At 41.6% G+C, this 21824-nt stretch overlaps 1 protein-coding gene across 1 annotated transcript; it reads left to right on the top strand.

Moving 5' to 3' along the window:
• Nucleotides 1–21431, top strand: LOC145237440 (protocadherin-1-like). The gene is made up of 11 exons (XM_080100295.1): nucleotides 1–2277; nucleotides 2378–2825; nucleotides 2901–3111; nucleotides 3287–3912; nucleotides 4079–4276; nucleotides 4344–4485; nucleotides 4831–4940; nucleotides 12281–12518; nucleotides 18628–18804; nucleotides 18952–19048; nucleotides 19824–21431. The coding sequence occupies exons 1-11, from the start codon at nucleotides 950–952 to the stop codon at nucleotides 20659–20661; spliced, it is 4413 nt and encodes a 1470-aa protein (XP_079956421.1). The 5' UTR covers nucleotides 1–949; the 3' UTR covers nucleotides 20662–21431.
• The last annotated feature ends 393 nt before the right edge of the window (nucleotides 21432–21824 follow it).

Genomic DNA, 21824 nt, shown 5'->3' with positions numbered 1-21824 from the left:
ATTTAAATGAAATGCGTTTAAAAGTTATATTAAATACGTTACGTTTCGATTTCTTGTCAATAGGCAATTAGGCGTACGAAATGTTTATTTACACCAGGATGTTATACTACATGTTGAGTAAACGTAGCATGTATTGTTTCCTAATAATCGCACTTGTGTGTAGAATTAAGCAATTGTTTAGGGTTCATAGAGAATAAAGTTGTAAAACAGGAAGCAGCTTTTCAGCTTTTCCAACAGCGTGTCTGTTAACGCTTGTAAGCAATGTTTTCAGTCAGCTTGAGATCAGTTTACGTGTGCGTTGATATTCAGAGCTCCCTGTAAACTATCTGCTTTCACTAGAGCCTGTTAGCAAGTGTTTTTGTAGACCGCCCATGTAACAAAATAAGCCAGGCTGCCAGTTTATCCAGCGATAATGTATCAGCAAAGGCCGTTGATGCTTTGTGTCGACGCGTATTCAGGCAATTACACCATTCAGCGGAAAAGTGCTTGGAAATTAAACCGCATGTATTTCTACGGTTTTGTAAAACTGTGGGAAAATGAACACGCTTTTAAATAAGGGCGTTTAGCAGTTGTTTAAATCTCAACGAAATCGGCACTTATTTGCGGCTGCTAGAACAGCGTGAGGGCAAAACTCCCGATATTAATAACGATAGCTGTCCACTTGAAATATGAGCGCTCCTTGGGGGACTCTCAAAGCGAGCACTGATGGGTCGTATATAACTTACGTAATAACCATTCGAAGTTTTTAGCCCTAACGAGCTTTGCGCTGTGGTCGAGAGAGAGATGGCACAGATTTCCGCCCATTAAAAAGCAATATCACAATATTGCCAATATTTCTCGACCCAGCAGTGGCCTTCAAATCAATTCTGGCCATGCTTTTGTGCGCGGATACAATACGGTGTACACTGTACAGTCACTAAAGTAAAGCAGTCATAAATATACATTTTTCATGTGTCGCTATTTTTCGTTGCAGGAGGTTTTCAGTTTCATTTACTCCATGGAGCTGATATACTTGGTGTTAGCATGCCTTTGTGCGTTGGATTACTGTCAAGCACAGGACCATATTTACAGGACAAATGAAGAGACCGGCAAAGGCCATTATGTGGGAAATGTACCACAGGACATAGGCCTTGCACCCGTGCCGCCGAATGGCCAGAAACGCTCATATCGTATCATGAATGGCGGTGACAAAATTAGTGTAGATGCTGTCAGTGGTGATTTGAAAACAGCCATGCAACTGGATCGCGAAGTTTTGTGCCCCGACAACCCGGACCGGTGTGAAATCAACGTCGAAGTGTTAGTTGTGCCACCGTTTCGACTTCTAAATCTGCTGTTCATTGTGAATGACCTAAACGACAACGCACCCAAATTTCCAACTGAAATCATTAAAAAGGATATTTCCGAAAGTGCTATCGTCGGTTCAGCGATTCGATTAGACAGCGCCATCGACCCTGACCTTAAATTAAACTCCATCCAAAACTACAAGATATCTTCATCTCCACCGAGCCGCAAGGACAAAAATGGTGTCAGCGTCCCATATTTTCGCCTGGACATTATCCAAAATATCGACGGCACAAAGATACCTCAGCTGAACCTAACTCAGTCTCTTGATAGGGAACAGGTCGACTCGTATGAACTTCTGCTTTACGCCATTGATGGGGGTTCCACAGCCTTGACCGGGACAGCTACAGTACAAATAAGCGTCACAGACTCAAATGACAACCAACCTGAATTTCCACAGGACAGCTATGTGCGAGAAATACCTGAGAGTATGCAACCTGGCTCGTTGGTCATCCAGGTCACAGCAAGCGATTTAGATGCTGGTTCAAATGCCGATATCGAATACACCTTCCCAACAGTGGTTAATGATCATGACCGTTCACTGTTTGACCTTGACTCTGAAACCGGGGCCATCACTATAAAGGAACCAGGTTTGGACTTTGAAAACAAGAATATACATCACCTGACTGTAGAAGCTAGAGACAGAGGCCCCAACCCTGCGTCTGCTTACACCACTGTCACCGTTAAAGTACTGGATGTAAATGATGAAGCTCCTCATATAGATGTAAGCTTTATGGATTTTGTTGAAAAGAAGATAGACGATACAGGCAGTGTTGCACCAAACAGCGTCCTCATCAAAGAAGATATTGCTAACGAAACTTACATCGCATTTGTGACCGTCACTGACCGAGATACCGGTAAAAATGGTCGGGTTGTTTGTCACATAAAACAACCCTCCAGTTTTGAGCTTAAGGATTTAGATCAGGACCAAAATAGGTAAGACCAAAGTTACTAAATATTTCATTGTCTAGACTAGTGTCAGCTAATTAGGATTTTCACTGTGTTAAAAGTGACTTACATTATGAATTTGTTGCAGGTATCTGATACGCACAAAGAACCTTCTCGACCGAGAAACAGAACGATACCACAAAATAGAGATTGTAGCAACAGACGAAGGCTCTCCTTCACTCAGTAACACAACAACGGTTCTTGTGGAGTTACTTGACATCAACGATAATGCACCCAAGTTTGGCAAGCCGGAATATATCGTGGATGTTAGTGAGAATGTCGACCACGGCGAAAGGGTCACAGAAATATTAGCACAAGACCCAGATGCGGGAGCAAATGCCCAAATCACGTATTCGATTCGGCCAACATATGAAAACACAGTTACTCCCTTCACAATCGATGCAGATACCGGGATTGTGCGATTTGCAAACGATGCAACTAAATTGGATGCTGAGAATGCTACCGAACCGTTCGCGCTAACTGTGACCGCCACTGATAACGGAGACCCACGGCTGAGCTCAACCACATTGCTAACAGTAAGTTTACATGCATTATAAGTTGCTTCTGTGTAGTTGGGAGCAGGTTTGTAATATTTATGTGCTTTTTTTCAGATCAAAGTCATGGATGAAAACGACAACGTACCCGTGTTCCGGAAGAAGATATACGACTTTCGGATTCGCGAGGACAGTAAACGCGGGACTTACGTTGGTCAAGTGATTGCTGATGACGCTGATGTTGACAAGACAACTAACGCTCGCATCACATACAGCTTTGCACACGACTCAAATGAACCTAACCCGTTTACACTGAAGGAGGAAACTGGTAAGCTAAACCCCATTGTGCCCTGCGTGACATCAAGCAAAACAAAATATTAAGTTCGGCATAAGGTTTAATATAGCAACGAACTGGGACGTTCTTTTTTTTAGTTTGAAGTCGTGTATTATTTTGGTTTGTTAACGGTAAGAGCTGGAGGTAATGTAAGTCTTTTGTTTGGCAGGTGAAATTCATTTCGATGGCGAACAAAGTCAAATAGACAGAGAAGCCCGCGATTCCAGACCCTACATCCTCACTGTTGAGGCCTGGGACAACGGGAAAGACCCGACAAGCGACAGAGCCACTGTTGAAATATATCTGGAAGATGTTAACGACAACAGCCCATCTATAGTGTTCCCCAACGTAACACGGGATATTGCGATTGTGTACATCGTGCCGCAACAGGAGATGGACGAAACTCTCTCGGAAGCTGTCGACGGAACAGACGCACCAAGTGATGAAGAAGCGATGGATTATCTGCTGGAGAGCAGTGAGTTATCGGTCGCGCAGCAAGTCATCCGCATCGGGACGTCGGAATCCCCGATGCAGAGTCATCCTCCTCTGCAAGTCCCCGTGCTTGTGACGCAAATACGCGCAGTGGACCGAGACGCGAGTGAAAATGGTCACGTGAGGTACTCGTTAGTCGACGGCAACGTAAACGATTACTTTTCGGTGGATATGTCGTCGGGAAACATCACTCTGAATCTGAAAAACGAAGATGCTCTGCGCGCAATGAAACGTGGATGTCACGTGATCAAGATCTCGGTCAGCGATCTCGGCAAACCCGTTCCCATGACAACACCTGCTTGGGTAAGTACGAGAGATTGATTGGTGCAAAAAATAAGTATTTGGGCAGTTTAATTTAATGGTTTTCAGCTCGCATCAACCACCGAGCCTTTGACCTGTTTAATTTGCGATTTCGTAAAGTCAAAAGTTCTATTGCACCACAAAGTTAAACCCTTTATTCCTTTCGCAGGTTAACATCTACATAACAGACTCCACCCCTGGCACAGTGAACATTTCCGATGCGATGAAAGATTGCCAGAATAACAGCTTCTTCCCTGTGATATTCGCTCCAGACGATGATGAAATAGGAGCAGCTTCATCCAGCAATCTGCTTTTCATACTCATTGTAACATTCGTTGCGGTGTTTGCGATTATTTTGATTATCACGGTAAGCTTGGTGCTTGCGTTTGTCTGTGAATGTGATTTGCAGATTTTAATGTTGAGGAAATTTGTAGATTGCTTTGTTGATCAAGTACAAGTGCCGTTGCGCTAAGGACAAGAAATCAAGGACTTATAATTGCCAGCAAGCGGCTGATGTGTACAGCGAACACTCTTATGCCCAGGGATCACCAATCGTCAAGAAAGGAAGAGGAAAAGGTATGTTTTGGTTGACTTTTAAGTTTTTGGAAAATTATATTACGACTTTATCCCTTGAGGTTAAACATATTTTTTATCTGCTCTACTTCACTTTTTGAGTTTTAATGATACTTTGTAACATAAGCTAACTAAGCGGTAAACAACACTATAACCAGCACTTATGTCGACGTACAATAACCATTTATGTAGGCTTATAAATATTTCCTTGTTAATTCTCCTTGCAAGTGAAGCAAAGGACTGCGACGATTCAGAATCTTTAAATTCATGCCTGCAGGAGATTTCAAAGTGTGATATTTCCTGCAGTCATGTTGTCTTGATCATCAATTAATATCTTTTGTTTTGTAGGATCGCCTTTTGGAGACAGGACCGCCCGTCTACATTTGCCCAACGGCACTGCAGACAGCCGTTCGTCCAACTTTTCCGAATGGACCGCATCGCAAATGCAAATTTCTCAGGTCAGTAGCGACTGGGACTTTCCCCAGAAGCCCCAGCCTGTACCCCTGCACCCCGCTTTTGCATTTCCCCGCCACCGCTCCATGGTGACATACACAGATTCGAACATACACCCCCCGTACGTGGCTTCTACCCCACATATTCCGCGGCATTATTCGCATTCGTATTTCTATGATGAGGTGCCGTGTCTGGCGACAGTTGTGTGACGTAATTGCTGTTGTTTGGTGTGAAAATTTGCATAACGACGCAAGACAAATACATCAGAAGGCTTTTGGCACAACAATGCCAATAAGTAGATGCGTGGCTTGATTGTAGCGCGAAGAGATGGCATTGCAACATGTTGGCTCTGGGGACGTTGGATATAAATAGTTGCTTGTGCCAGGAAAAGTTCACATTCTATAATATCTCAATTTAAATCCTTATCTTATTCGGTGTTAAGTCTGGTCCTTGGTGCGTTCTTGACAAATAAGTTGGACTTGGGATTTATTGGTTTAAAGTATTAAGTTCTGTTGCAAAGAAGTCACCAACGTACCGAGGAATTACATCTAGTCGTTTAAGGGCCGGTTACGGGTTTGACCCTAATCCCGTTTATTACATCACAGCGCCATGCTTTGTTGTGTCACGGATGCGCTATCTTAGCAGCAATGTTCAATATTGTCCGCGCCGACCAATCGTTGCGTGATATATTGACAATCGGATCGTTTGTTTACAACCGCTGCTCTTTCCATGCCCGGTATTAGCTGGCTTTGGGGGAGAAATTGGATTTGCATCGTATAAGACGTTTTAAATTTTGTAAGGGTTTTTACGATTCCGCCGTTTTCATTTGCCTGTGGCATGCAGCTGTGTTTTTGTTACACATTCGGGTTTTATTGACATTTCTTGTTTATTTTACGCTCCGTTTTTATTTTATTACATTCCCACTGTTTTGTCTTTACTACGAAATTTCAAAAAAACACAATCAAATCAGTTAGATAAAAAAATATTTAGACAGATATGCGACCTACCAAACTCGTTTGTAAAAACTTAACTCCAAGCGCAAAGGGGAAACCGTTTACACGGGAAATTAGTACAACATTCCTTTTCGCCTGGTTGGTTTTGGGCGGCAGTTTCTAGTTAGTCTGATCAGTGATTCATCCCTTAACGGGCGAAGTTAAAATTCCGACACTAAGCTCTTTGTTTACCATTAGAGTACAGGCATACGTTGTAGTGTATATTTTAAAACTCGTCGCCACTTTAGAGGGTAACAAGTCTATGTAGTGTTTGCGAAGGGACTCGACAATCGCCACAAAGTAACAAAATACTTGGATACTGTTCCAAAAGAGCCACATGGCTTGTTTACAAAAAGTCGTACACAAGTAGCAGCTGAGATGTCAAGCGCATGTTTCGCCACTTAATACTTAACAAGTTTTACATTGTTCAGAAACTGTATTGGGTTTAAAACGGTTTCAGGGTGGTGACAGACTCTTCCAATGCTATTAACGTGGACAAAAAACACATTTCTTTGGGTGCTATATAAAGTATTTGTTCCAAAGCATCTTAATATAAAAGCTATGACATCTGGAAAATTTGAAGTACTAAACAAGCCATAGTAAACATGGTGTCATTTTTGCTTGCGCAATTTAAACAACGTCAATCGAAAAGCTCCATGATCAGTGACCCGTTAAATAAACCACAATGAAACCCCATTGAAACAGTCAACAAAATTATCAATACAACCATATGGCCCGTGCACCAAATACGAAACACTGTTAGGGCTGCGACCAATTCCTCAAAATAAGGTGGTTATCATCGTGTCTGCTCATGCGAGTAATACGGGTATTAGACGTCCATTACCACTGAAATTCCTCTATGATTCGGATAGCATGCAAGCAAATCTCAGAGGGCTGACATTCATGCTTGCATAACGTTGATGAAACCTTCCCACTTGGGAATACGCGTCAATTTTAAAGAGCCTTGTTTATTTGAACGCACAATGAGCTTGTTAGAATGCAAGGGCTTTGGGGGCTTGCTTGCTTTGTCAATTGTTGTTTTAAGTGCATATTTAGGAATCTAAATAAGCAAGATTCGTTTTTAACCAATATATTTAACACGCCCGGTCCAATTTATTCGTTAAATAGAGTTTGTGGATTGTAAGTCGCTGGCACCTTTTCCAAATAAACATATTTGTTGTAAAACTCCAATATTTCTATGTCATATGTTTGTCCTTCTTGTTATCGTGAAAGACTTGGAATTTCATCTCGTAACAGACTATATTCCCTATACGACACACTTGCTTCTGTTTTACGCATTGATTATCAAGTTTGTTCGGACGCTTAGTAAATAAACTGGTGCTCTTAACGTCTACACGCGACGCTGCAAATAAATAATTGATATATTAATGAGACCTGACGACAGGACGTCGAAATAAAGCCACAACGATAAATTAGGTTGTGAAACATCGCAAAATAGGGTCGTCCTGCCCCCAGTCGCTGCAATAACGCCTCAGACCTTGTTGTTTGTCGTAATATCGTTCCGGAGGCTCGCATATGAAGTGATACAAACATGCATGATGATAAGGTGCTGTTGAATTATTCAATGCGGTTCGTAGCAGTTTGTTGCTTTCAACGCGAAAGTCTATTACGAAGCGGAGTTATGGTACTCGCAATTAATTTGCGTTTTCAGATCCACGACTATTAAAAGGCACTCATCATAGCGCGCAAAGCCACTTCCTACAGTAATTCTCCCCTGTCAGGCAAACGACCTATAATTGGGACGTAAAGTGTCGGTTTTAAACGCCTCTCGCCAGAGGTTTTTGCATGGTACTTTGAATTTGAGTATTCCATTTGCGAATTGGTTTTCTGGCACCCCAGTACGGCACGGTAACCTGTTGACCCAGTTGGTGGTTGTTGAAACTAGTTTCGTAACGCAAGGGTGCAATAAAGTGGAATTGGGCGACCCATGCTGCTGGGCTTGGTTTATATATTTGCTCTCTCAGTGGTTTAACCCTCTGACACACTTCTGCTCCGCTCTCGAGAAGAGCAATAATCCACAAACCATATTTGCGCTGTTTATCAGTGTTTGTTTTGTGTCTTAGCTGTTAAACGAAAAGCAAAATAAATAAAAAATGGTTTAATTTTGAAACAGAGTATATGTTCGTTTTAATTCACAAATAGCACATTTTTCAATCAGTTTTTTCCTTCGATTTGGCCGAGAAATTATTGTTTACCCAGTAAAACTAACGCATGTAATCCGTATCTAAATTTGTAATGTAACTTGGCCCCTAGTCGTCTCATGGTTTGACCCCAATGCTGTCAGACTAAACGAGGTGTTTTCATGTTATCAGTGGTGATTTTGTTGCGTTGTTCTTTAGCATCTCATTTACTGTGCTTGGGGCAAACCAAAGAATTGTCGCTGAACACACATCTCCACGAGCCTAGCACAAACATCACGTCAAGTGCAACTTCCTGCGTGTGTTTAAATTCAAGCCCGTCTATTCTCCTTGTTGTTGCCAAAATGCGTCACAAGACCCCACCACGCTTCAGTGCTTTTTTAATTTTGGGGGTGCGGATAAGGCACGCTTGCCACATCCGTACATTTGAGCGCCTCCAACAGACGTACCCACTCCCTACGCGAGCAAATCAAATGCAATCTTGTACGAGCGCAGGTCACGGAGCTTTGTGCTAGAGGTTACGGACGATTGGGCGACAATGCGACGAGTCAAGCACCGTCAAAACCCCAAGGGTCTGCATCTTTACCGTTGGCGCATTTTCACCAAGCTTAATCATATTATCATGGGCTTGGCTGTTAACCCTTCTTGGTTGTGCTGTGTAGTATTGCTGTAGACAGCTCTTACGGGATGTTAGCTCTAAACGCGAGGTTTTGTGCGCGTATTGTGAATGATTGACTTGATAAGTCGGCCATTACGCCTTGTTCAAACATGTTTGCTTTAAGATTGGTCGCTTCCATGGCATACGACTCTCTGTGTAAAAGCCAGTTCGCAAATGTAAGCCTGAAAAAGAGGCAACGAACACTGGAATGCGGAAAATCGTACAGGCCAAGTTTTACAAGCCCACTTCGAGCAAATCCATTTGTTCGTTCACGCGCTCGCATCTGTAATAGCCCCGGGCGTTCGATGCAACACAACGGGCAACTTGTTATTCGGCAAAAATTATCGGTCTTAGCAAAGATAACATCTGGTTTCAAGTCCACCGGCGCACGGCAAGCCCGTACTTTTTGCTAAACGTAATTTTTGACGGACAACCAATACCTGAGCGTTAAATATTTGGCACTAGGGTTCTCTATACTTAAATGGAAAACTTTGTCAGTTGTTTGTTTGGGGTGATGTGCTGTAGTATGACATAATCGCGCAGTCGTTTACGAAGTCCTTACGCGCGTTTAAAGCCCACAGTTTACATATTTTTTCGTTGTTTTACAAATGATGGCAATAGTTTGTTGAAATATTTGAGTAGCCTAATGAATGTGTTCTGTCTCCTTTAAATTCAATTTTGTAACCCAATCACTATGTCCCTGCCTTGTATTTGTATACTTTTTTTTGGTAAACTTTTGAAATATGACACCACCACTGACAGGATAATTTCTGCACAACAGTTTCATGCTATTTCTTTAACTTATTTCAATTCACCGCCCTTTCGATCAAGTAGTAGCGTGCTTATCAACACAACCTCCGACATATATTTTGATGTATGAGGATATTCAAACTTATTACGATTGCCAATAACCTAAAAAATCGATGGACATGTATTGCCTTGCGCTGCTGGGCGTTTCTTATCTGGATCAAAGGGAGCGCTTACACAATAAGAGCCATCCGCAGCAGTTAAATATCATCATCGCATTGTATCAACCCGTTAATATCTATGAAAACGCCAATACCATAGGGTTTTTAGGACAATCTATCTTCGTTAGCGAGTTTAAACTGTGCAAGCCTACAGTTAAGCGAGATTTTCGTGGTACAATCGGTAACCGCCGTTTCAACTTGCGCCTGGTACCCCTGGGAAAAGCCGTTTGAACTGAGCGATCTATCAACGACAGGCTTGTCTAAACTACTAAGGAGTTCGCGTTTTTAGGGCGATCCGGTGCACTGAAAGTGTTGAAGCACTGTGCGCTGTTTTGCTTTAGTTTTTTCGGCAGAACTTAACTGTGCGGCGTTTCAGGGGTCAGTGATGCGGGTTGATTTTCGTGTTTTGTTTGCGCAAATTCTGTAAACTTCTCGGTAGCGTTTCACGCTCTAAATACGATTAAAAAAAGCAAAAATGCAACGTTTTCTTTTCTTAACCTTTACAGTGCAGTATGTGGGACAATTTCTTTTTAACTTTTGTTTACAATAAGGGTGTCTATGTTCTGCAATTAGTGCATTTAAATTGGGAACGAAGTGGTAAACTACTCTTTAAGTCAGGGGTGGGCAACCTGCGGCCCTTCATCAAAGGTTGTGCGGCCCGCAGAGACGCTTGGATTTCGAAAGTACTGGCAAACGAGTCCAATTAATACATGTTTTTGAGCTGATTAATGCGCCTGGTGCTAGTTTGCTGCGATCTGGCAAAATGTGACTAGAATCAAATACGAATTATACTTGTAGTTGAGCATATTTGGTAAGAAACAAAGCAAAATCACTTTTGTGTTATGCACATGTGCGGCCCGCGATCCAATTTTGACATTCATAATTGGCCCTACAGTAACAAAGGTTGCCCACCCCTGCTTTAAGTGAACAAATGTCTTAGGGTTGGCGAGCAAAACATTCCAGGTTTAACATTTCGCGAGCGTTTCCACAAATTTTCCGTGCCTTATTTTATTTCTTTGCGATGTCATTCACGTGACATCCGAAGCTTTTATATTGGAGTTCTGGATCGCATCCGACGCGGCATAAATAATGTAGCGACCACAACTTTTATTGCAGCTCCATTATGTCCAATGACTCGACCCCCCTAACTTTGACGACTCTTGCTGTTGAGTCTGACCGAAGTTTTAAATCTAAGTGGGACCAATATTTGAACACCTCTGTAAAATAAATGTAAGGATTAGGCGTACAGACTGTGCACACAAATCAAGTCAGCAGTGATTAAAATTGTCCTAGGTTGGTGGGTTTGAGACATGGACGCTTTCTAAACTTTGTCACTATGAATTCTACCGCAATCCAGTCGTATTTCTCGCAAAAAAAATAACCATGTCACTGATGATGACATGAGCATTTGCCGAAACGTTTAAAATATAAAGCATGCCGCTTTTTACGTCTATTTGGGCCGTTTTTTACCATTAAATTCAGTCATGTTTTTATATTTTCAAAATAGGAGCCATTTTGCCTAAAAATATCGCCCCTGTGGCGATAGATTGCTTTAGTTTTGTGCCCCATTTTCCTGTTTGGCGAAACACGTAGCTTTCCGCTTGATTTGATGTGCAGCCATGCGCGACGTCATGATTAGTAATGTGAGCGGAGTTAGTCAATGGAACTGCGCTTTTATTTGATTGTTTTGATGGAATTGTAATAGTAGTAGCGTGGGGGCTGACTGTCCGTTTGTTTGTGTCTTTTTGTATTGTTGGCAGACAAACATAAAAACTACAACCACACATTGCTGGCATTTTCCGCGTGTTGTAAGTCTGTGTTTTTGCTTGCAAATGACAAACATGTAATTTCGGAAAAGGCCGTAAAAATGCGTTTGTAAAGTACAATACATGTAACAGAAACAACTTTGTTTAAAGTTAGTACTAGTCAAATATTTAATAAACCCATGTTTGTCGCAAACTTTTTATGTGTCGCGTACGACCTAACGCGGACCACCATGAATATCAAATCAGCACGAAAATTGCCAGTAACTCCAAACCATATATGTGTGTGGAGCTGTGTATTGTTACGGCCCGGGATTCAATTACGCCAGAACTCAACGCCAAGGCTTGGTTCAAACACAGACACATGGAGCAATGACGCATACATCCACCTCATGTTACGGTCTACAATTCCAACAAGGCCTCCTGTAGTTGTCCGGTCCACCGCATGGGGTAAACTAGTTGGGGTCGCCAGTTCCCCAGATGGCCCATTTAAACCATCCTTGCTATTTGATATTGGTCTGTGTGACCTTTTGCGGGTTTTTCTTGACCCCTTGTGTAACAATTTGCCGGTTCCCTGTACAACGGCTGGTTGTTTGACAGCGTTAGTTGTTGGTTCGCTGGCCACTTTTGTAGGTTTTAGAAAATTGTTGTATGAAATAGGGGCAGAAAGAATATGAATGTCGCACTGTTTACAAATTTATCATGCCATTTTTTTACTTTGGCGAAAAAATATGTTTTTTTCACATTGAATTGCAAACTTTTCTGAAACTCCATCACTTTAACACTGGTAACCTTTTGTCAACAGGAAAAGAATGAGCTTATGATGCGAGGTGAGCAGTTTGACGGTAGTGTGGACTCGCAGAACAGCGCAAGGGACAGTGGGACCGGAGACAGCGTTCCGAATGATGCTTACAACGCCACAGCCGGTGGATTCCGTCACCAGTCGTTCCAGCAACGTGGTCATCCTCAGTACAACACACAGAACTATCAGCCTACCCACGTCTGCCTGTCACAACACGACGAAATGTCGCCTGATTATGCAGGTGAGCTCTTTTGTTCACGTCACAGATGCTGTTAAATCTTACTCAGGATAGAGTTTTAGGCACAGGGTGATGTGTTTTTAGATTTGTTAAAGTTTTAGGCATTTGTGTTCAAATCCCTGTCGGTATTTCGCGCCATGCGTCATAAAGAGCTTATTATTCAGTCTGGTAACCGACAGCGAAGCCTGGAGGGCGTCATTGGCGTTTTTTGGCAGCACACACAAAAACACTGACCGCAGATCATCACTGGACCAAAAATATAAGGCGCCTTTTCGCCGATAAGAAAAAAATCTGTTTGATTTTTGACTCACAGCGCTGATAAGTTGACAAACACCAGTTTCTCTCTATTTGGCGAAGTGAATCCAGTTTACCACACGATTTTTTTTATATCGTTGTCTATATAAGTCGTTAAACTGGGCCTATTCCATAAAATATATTGGCACATTAACAACGTATATGCGACGCTGTTTAAACCAATGCCGATACGGTTGAGTGAAGTAAGCTCGCTCAGAACCCGCTAAAAAGTTTTGTGGTGGTGGTGAACGACTAAATATCGGGCGTTCTTAGCGATTTTATTCACTCGAAAATCTACGAAGTCAGCAGGTTTCACCGACAGATTTAACACAATCCCACATCCGCCACGTCACAATGGACTCACTGATGCGCGAAAAAGCACCTAAATCGGATAGAAATGTTCCATAAGTGCTATCACTCTGTGTTAATGTAACAGAACAAGATGGATAATGTGAAAATCGGAAGGCATTTGAGAGATTATCATTTTACATCCATCGATTGTTTCTGTTTTAAAGTGGGGCAGGGGTATCGGTTTCAAAACTGGTCTGTACTGTTACTGTTTGGTAGATAATGTATTTTTTGACTGTTGCGTAAAAATTTTCAATTGTTTCACACAAACATTTTTGAAAGGATATAACCCTGGCTACCCAGATAACGGAAAATATCTTTAATCAAACTTGTGTTTTCGCAAGTCGAGGTTATGTTATGACGTTTTACTCGTATTTTAAACCGGGTAAAAGTAATGAATAACATGATTATAGCTTTTGTCGATTTCAACCGACTTTATAATGTATAATTATACATTCATTATAATCAATCAATACATATTGTAACCCCGTCACGGTTCAGAGATTTCCTTCACGCCCAACAGTTGAGGTTTACTCAAGCGTGACGGTAATTTCCGACGTATATTCAACCAATTTTTCGCCACACGTGACATGAAAACAAATTCAATCAGGTTCACCAACTGTTGTTGCGAGTTGGCTGTTAACAAAACGCGCGTTTCATCACACGATGTAATTCAAGCGGCTTAAAAACTGCGGGCAAAATGTGGTAAGAAACATATGCCTATCAAGCTTATATAGCTCTTCTGGCAAATATTTTTATTCCGACGTTTCGATGTCCTATACAGGTCGTCTTCATCGGGGTAAATAACACTGAATGCGCGCAGTACAGAGCACGATAAACAAGGAAAACGTCGTACTATGAGCATTCAGTGTTATTTACTCTAATAAAGGCGACCTGTATAGAACGTCGAAACGTCGGTATTAAAGTACAATTGCCAGAAGAGCTCGATAAACTTGATATTATGCCTGGCAGCAACAGCTTACATAAACATAGGCATATGAAAGGTGCCCGGCTGACGGTATCGAAACAAGTGGAAATGTAGGAGTACTGCGTTACACTGAACCGGTGAATCTTAACCTTTACCCGCGCGCCTAACTCCCCAGCTTATTCTCAGGGGAGAGCTTTCGAAGAACCACTAAAATTACTTCCTCTGACCACGTTTTTTGAATTTTTATATCAGGAGGAATTGGGGAGTTCCACAATTTGTTTTTTTTTTAATTACGAACGTAACGTACGTATGAATACATTGTTGCTGCCAGGCATAACGTATCAACAAAATTTTCAGCTCTTCCGGCAGTTTTTTATTCTACTGTGCCAACGTTTCGATGTCCCATACGAAACACCTTCATCAGGGTAATGACATACATTGCAAACACACATTTTGTTGTAACGTACGTATATTAAATTTTAATATTTCATACCTTATCTCCAGTTTTCATGCCACCTTTATTTACATGTTACGTCACATCGGAAAATTGCGTAATAAACACCTATGACGAGGTGATGACGTATAGGGTTGGGAAGTAGGAACTCTGAGTCATTGTAGACTAAACACAACGATGTGAGGAGAAACTTATTTGGCCTTGTCTCTTGTGGAACCGCCTGTCAAATAAACGGCTCATGCAAATTTCATGCCAGCCAATTGAATTGAACCAACATATTAAGGGCGAAGCGGCTTTCTTGAGTTAGATTCCTTGAAATTAGCAACTTGCTTTGATTGACATGTCCCTAGCTATTGACTTGCCCGAATTGATTTTAAGCGCTCATTATTAAAAACGAGCACCCGGGCAGACTGGACGCAAAATCGATGTGGAGCAGTTGGACAAAAACAGATAAAATTTAACTGTGATTGAAATCTTTGTCAGTGATTTCTTGCCCCTGACATTTGCTTAGCGCAACGCCAAGGCCCTAATTAGTGGATTTTTCAGACACTTAAACGTTCATGCTCAGTTTGGCACAAGTGTTTCGCTTACTACCGCTCAATGGGAGATTGTTTGAACACAAGACAAGACAACTTTCCCCTCAAAACCTAATGTGCCTATAATGCGTCACGCTTAAATGTGCACTGAAATGGATTTAAAGAAAACGGCGTTTAGGGGGAGAATATTCCACGGTTAGCCAGCCGCCTCGATTTACTTTAAGCTGGTGGCTGAAGAACTAAGCAGAAAACAGAGTTTCAACCCTGTTATCACGATAAAACGTTGTGGCAAAGTTAAACTCGGCAGGGAAGCGGATTTCTTGGCAGTCACGCTATTCGTCACGCCTCCAAACTTTTTCCTCAGTTTAGCGCCGATGGTCTGAATCTCGGACCTCTCCCATTTGGAAAAGTTTCATTTTTTGTTTTGTTTTGTTGTTTTTTTCGGGTGTGGGCACTATCTTGCTTTGGAGTGAGTTTAAGCGCAACGAAAAGATGAACACGCGCTTTTGATGGCTGAAGTGGGCTAATGGTTTTAGGGGAACATTGTTGGTTGTGTTTCCGCTTAACTTTGCTACAGACGGATACAAAACACAGTAGGCTTTACCGCATTGAAATTTAAAGTGGTTTTTCAGTCATATGTGACCGAGCTTTGTTCTTTTGTTTACTTAATTCCACAATAAACCGCTTAAACTTGATTTCAAAAGTTTTTCTTGGTTGACTTCACCAACATGGTTTAAGAGGTCAAATATATGAAAAAATCTGTCACCTAACACGAAAAGGTGCAGCGGGTATAAAGACATGTGGAACAATATAAATAGTTAATCATTGTGTGTTCGATTAAAAGAGAGAAAAAAACACATCTTTAAATGTCTAATTACGATCGCGCCTTAGTAATTATCGCGGCTGATAATTGTTGGGCGAAAATCTGCGGATTTTTGGGTTCCTGTCTGTTGGCCGATTTGCTCGACTGCGGCTTGATCGTTACGCTTGGATAGCTCCAACCTGTTACGCAGGCTCAAGTTCCGTTCTCCTATCGCGTGCTTAAAAGTTGTAAAGCATTTAAAAATATTTAGACATTTAAAAGCAAGGTAATATGTGATTTTTACATACCTATACTGTAAGGTCGTGGCTACATCACTGCTATCACCTTTAAAAGTAGAGAAGTTTTTACTTTAGCTGAACGCAAATTGGGTTCCAAATCGTTTGCATGACCATGTGTCAAAAAACGGCCACTTGCTTCTGAAAAACTGTTTAAACCGATTCCTACTTGTAAACGACGATAGTAATAGGGATGTTATCATCTGATGTGTACTGACGCTTGTTGAACCAGTGCGCGTTGGCTTTAACTACATGAGAAACATGTCCTAGACTTCCCCCTATGTGATGTCTTTGTATGTTTAAACTATTCTTGCGTTTGTGAGTTTGATGCCATACTTCGACAATTTAAAAGTCCACATAAACGATCCTGTCTGGAGCTATTATGTTTTATCGCTTGACGATGTTCTCGGCACGCAGCTTTGATCAAAATATCGATACTTCAGTTCAGTCAGTTTGCGAGGCAAATTACTGTGCGCGCAAAGTGGTGACATCAATTAAAACATTGTCGAAATACTTTGTACCGATTTTTAAAGCTGGATGCTAGAAAAGCGAGGTTGTATTCAAATCTACGCGATGTCCGGTTAACTTTCACTTCGGCGAAACTGGTAACGCTTCAGCGAGTCGGCCAAGGGCGGCGGAAATATGATACACATCGTGTCTGCTAGCTTAGGCTTTACTGAGTCATTTCGAACCAATTTTAGGTTGAAACCCAAGTAAATTTTATGTCAGAAACGCCTAGTTTACAGGAAAGCAACAATATCTTCTTTTCAACTTCTTAATTTCCATGTCGCCAGTGTCAGTTTTTCGTCACAACTTGTCCTTAAGGTTAGGGAGTGTTGGATTGTTGTTGGTGCGGTTTGTAAAACGGGACAGGTTCCACTGAGCGTGCTGTTGTCTTTTCCTGACTTCGTAATGACACAAAAAACACATGATTTATAGCTCACTCGATTTCATTGCAAACTCCGGATTTATTTTGTTTGTTGTGTGATAATGGCTCGCGCGAGCGCCGGATTACAGCAACGTTTAATCCTCTGCTTCCTACAAGTTTAAGTGAAAACTTGCCGTGGGCATTGAGAAGTAGGGATTAACAACGTTTCGCGCAGAACCGATAGTGTTAATGGCTGATGGGAAACGAATACGTGTGAGTTTTCGTCGAAGCCCTCGGGCGCAGTACACGTCCGCACTTTCCAGGTACTGTAGGCTTGAAGGTGAATTACACACTGTAAAGTCATAGCATATTTGAACAGTTGGAATTTAAATCCATATCGTTGCGTTGGTTCAACCGCTTCTTAAATAAATATGAGCAACTCGTCGTTCATCAAAGACTGAATCATATTACATTCAACGTGCGCTGTAAGTTGTAAAAATTTACGACTTAATTTACTGGTTTACAACTGCTGTGTTTTTCGTCCAGCGTTAAGTTCCGTTTGTCTTCTTGAGTAACATTCAAGAAAATTACACAATATGCTTCATTCATTAATGTCGACTTTCTAAAGCTATGTTTAAGTCCAATGTAGGCTATTCGAATTGTTTATTCGGTAGGAGTACAAGTAAAGCTTGTTGTTTGCTAGTTAAATATATCCCAATCAATCACCGTAAAAACATAGATGGTTTGCATGCATGCAAGTCTTAAATATGACCCAACAATTGTATTTAATATCACCACGCTTTGTCACAATTCTCGTTTTCAACAAGTCCAACAGAGACACGACGAATCACCTTTCTAACCAATCGATTGGTGATTCGGCGATGTCCAATGTAAACAGGAAAGTACTTTGGGAAACTGGCAGTGCAACTTACAAACTGGGAGATGTCTCACAAACTTTGGGGTGTAGATTTAATCTCCTATGTTAGATAGGAGGGGAAACGCTGTTTGCACGAGTTTCAATATTGCCTTCCTACATCTTATTCAGCTCTGTGAGATTTTATCAACACCCAATGCAAACAACCACTTGAATCTCCAGAAACGAATACACGCAAACTGGTTGGGAACTATGGGGGATAATGTGGAAAACTTATGGGGAAACAGTTTCGAAACCACATATGCTTAACAGTTTGCGACGCACGCCACTAGTTAAATGGTCAAACAAGGAATATACGAACCAATAGTTCTTTGTAATGATGTTTTTCTGATTTGATAACAATAGAGCTTGAAAAATTTTGGCAGAGACTTCTTTTTTTTTTTCATTTTGTGTGTACAAAAATCAAATCTTTAATCTGAGATGTAATGTACAGGGCAGGGTTGTAAGTCGGGTTTTGGATTAAAGTCTAAATAAAACAGGTTGATGTAGGTCTGACTTTACACTCCACCACAGTTTGTATCATATTTTACCAACTTTTGGGCCTATTTCTAACTTACCGTTCAAAAAATCCGGCTCGGGCCTAATTTCGAGTCCGTCTACAACTTCAGTACAGGATGTTTCGAACTAACCGATCTTTTGTGATATTTTGCAGGACCGATAACAGACGAGCACGGCTACCCGGTTCCACTTTACGGACAACAAGGACAGATGGTTTTTACACCGAAATGTACTCAAGAATGTCGACTCTACGGGCACGGTGACAACTGCTGGATGCCGGATTCGCTACAGCGACCACCATCCAGAATGACGTCATTCAAGGGGACCGAAGGTGAAAATGAAGAATTAAACAAATTTTTAGTTTCAAAGAAGAAGTGTTGGATTTTGAAACAAAATTCAGCCACTATGAAAAGTGACATTAGAACAAAAACCTACGTTTTGAATAAGAGCCTATCAGTGAAAAATACATGTTTTCCAGGTTACGACGACAGTTCGTTAAGGATGCCAAAGCGAGCGATGAGTCCTTCTGTGTATCAGCGGGGAAACGTGGATCCCCAAGATTTTCACAATGCCAGGTACGGGACTTTATCCAGTTGTTGCAATTATAGGACGTTAAGGCTTACTTCAACACACTAAAATTGCACCTAAAACGCCACATCAGCTAAATATATATGCCCGTTCCTGCCAGGCATAATATCAACCTTAGTGAGCTCTTCAGGCAATTGTATTTTTGTACCAACATTTCGGCGTCCTCAGCTAAATATGTTTTACCGACACAAAATGTTAGGACGCACTGTACAAGGGAAAATTGTATCTTGCTGCAAAAATTCTATTAAACGACTTTAAGTTCCGTTTTATGCTTTCACGCCAAGATTAGCTTGCCTACTGACCCTGGCAAAATATGGGACTTGGTCGCCAGATCGGTGAGATGAAAGAGTCAGTGTTCCTGTACGGCTTATTGCATGGCATCAGTTGTACGTGTGTACGTTCCGCTAAGCTGCGCGGGGATCAAACAAAATTAAGACTTTTTGGGAGCCAAATTAAATCAAGGCCCAATGCAAGAAATAAGGGACGAAAGTATTTTTTTGGTCATAAAATATTACCTTAAATATGTCGATGTTTTTACAAATATCTCCACGTTGTATGCTTTGCATGATTGTTTGTTAGCCCTGTCAGCAGGTAACGCTTGTTGTTATGGCTGCTTTTCGTATTAAAAAAGTTTACTAAAATTTTTTTCCCACCTTTTAAAACTGCTTGGTGCACAAACGTGTTCCAGGTTTCTGTCTACATTCAAATCAAAAACAACACACTGTATTGTCTGTGAATTTACAATCACCGTTTTTGTCATAGGTACCAGAACGCCCCGTCAAGTACCCCCTTCTATTTCGACCCTATGAGCAAGTTCGAGGGAGGGGCACAACAGCCTCGATCCAAGTTTAGTACATTCCGTGACGACAACATCCCTTCCGACGGAGGCAGCCCAGCTCAGTCTCAAGTTGCTTCGTCCAATGTCAGTCGCCAACCGTCGCTTAACTCGGCATATCGCGGTGGTCATTACCCCAATAACCAGCTACAACAGCCAACACGGGTTCAATCGCCAATTATAATCAACGCGGCCTCGCCTACACCATATGGCCAACCTCAGCGCGGGAAAGCTTATGTGAACTTGCAGGGAAATGACGGAGGCCAACAACCGATCGAGGATGCACACAGCAATCTATCTGGCAGCAGTAGCAGCAATCATCAGCACCCTGACTATAGTTACCAGCAGCAAGGCTATCCTGTATCTTACCAACAGCAATCCCAATATCAACCGCAGCAGGCTTATTCGGTTGCAACTTCGCAGCCCCATTACACCGACCAGAGTTATCCATCGTACGGTGCAGGTGAAGGCGCATACGAGGACGAATTCGCCGCAACAAATCTTCTGCTAAGCCCAGTTGATTCAGAGCCCGGGGACTACAAACAACGACTTGAGCATCAGATGCAACAACAGCAGCCCTACCAGCCACACCAACAGGGCAGCTACGCCTTCAAGGGCACTGAAGGTCAAGCCGATCAACAACACCTGCTTGTTGACGAGAACGAGCCACAAGAAGCAAATATGTCGGTTGATAAATTAAGCACAATCCGAGAGGAAATAGATGCAGATGAGGTTGTTGCCGGAATCGACGAGTTGTTACTGTAAAAAAATCGCGGAAAAGGATTTCGGAAAACTGGCGAGTTCGGCCTCAAGTGAGTTCCCAGCAGCAGTGGAAATATTGTGCCAAATTTCAACGCCTGAATCGCAATGAGGCGAAGGTACACGCTCTGTTCGTGAAGTATTCGCGACCAAACTTCTGTATTTCGGTTTCAAGCCATGCTTTTTCGTTTTTGTATTTGCTTGTGCGTTTAATTTAAACTTTTGCATCGAAGAAATTATATTCAGGAGGCACAGTTTTCTTTCCATGACTGCATTTTGACAAGAATGAAAATTAATCATATCGTTGCTTGCGCCTGCTTGGGCTTTGCTGCTCAGAGGAATCGACTGCCTAGATTGAAATTTATGCTGGTGACATATTATTGCACCGACCGACTTAAACGACCCGGTATACTAAGTTCCTAATGTTTTTTGTTTTGTTCTTTATTCGTTTCATTTGTATCAAGGGATATTTAAATTATCGTTGTATGCTTTTTCGAATCTGATTTGGTGGCGAAACGCCTTAATATTTGTAAAGATGTTTCATGGAATTAACGTATTGAAATTATGAGGCAAAACTGAATCGTTTAAACATTTTTCTGTAGCTTTGCTGTACATTGGGTCTAAATTCGTAGCCACACTTGTATGCATTCGCAATTCGATGAGCTTTGCCTATATGTCGTGCTTTACAAGCTTTTTCATCTTATACCGTGTGCAACTAACTTCTCGTGCTTTTTGCTGTTTCATTTTCTATTGAAATAAAAGCGTAACGGTATTAAGTTCGGCCCAACAAGACGTTTAAATACCTCCAGGTTAGGTAAGCCAAGTTTCGATTAAATGGCAATAGGCAGTTGAAGTTTGGAATATTTACCACAGTTGTAGAAGCAAAAAACATAAAAAATCATTAGTTTAGCTGCATAGGAAGCCAAAACAACGTTTTCAGATTTAAACAGTCGTCTTGTCGACCAAGCCCGAGATTTAAACGGAAACGGATGTGCGTTTGATGACGTCATAATTAAACATCATTTCCTCCTTAAGTTCAACATTTGGTAAAATCGGCCGTTTTCCTTTAACATGGAAAAACTGGTACAGAATAATAAACTTCATGAAAGCAAAATATGCCAAAGCAAGTATTAGAGAAGACATGACAGGAGCTTCTCAAATAGTCGCTT

The sequence above is a fragment of the Phallusia mammillata genome, chromosome 7 (genome assembly GCF_965637545.1).
Source record: "Phallusia mammillata chromosome 7, kaPhaMamm4.hap1.1, whole genome shotgun sequence".
Taxonomy (NCBI): Eukaryota; Metazoa; Chordata; class Ascidiacea; order Phlebobranchia; family Ascidiidae; genus Phallusia; species Phallusia mammillata.
Note: the sequence above shows the minus strand (reverse complement) of the source record. Positions and strands in the feature narration are given on the sequence as shown.

Coding starts and splice junctions, on each gene's coding strand:
- LOC145237440 (XM_080100295.1), top strand. CDS start 950: ATGTGTCGCTATTTTTCGTTGCAGGAGGTTTTCAGTTTCATTTACTCC. Junction 4,486..4,830: donor CAAGAAAGGAAGAGGAAAAG/GTATGTTTTGGT, acceptor TTTGTTTTGTAG/GATCGCCTTTTGGAGACAGG. Junction 12,519..18,627: donor AATGTCGCCTGATTATGCAG/GTGAGCTCTTTT, acceptor GATATTTTGCAG/GACCGATAACAGACGAGCAC.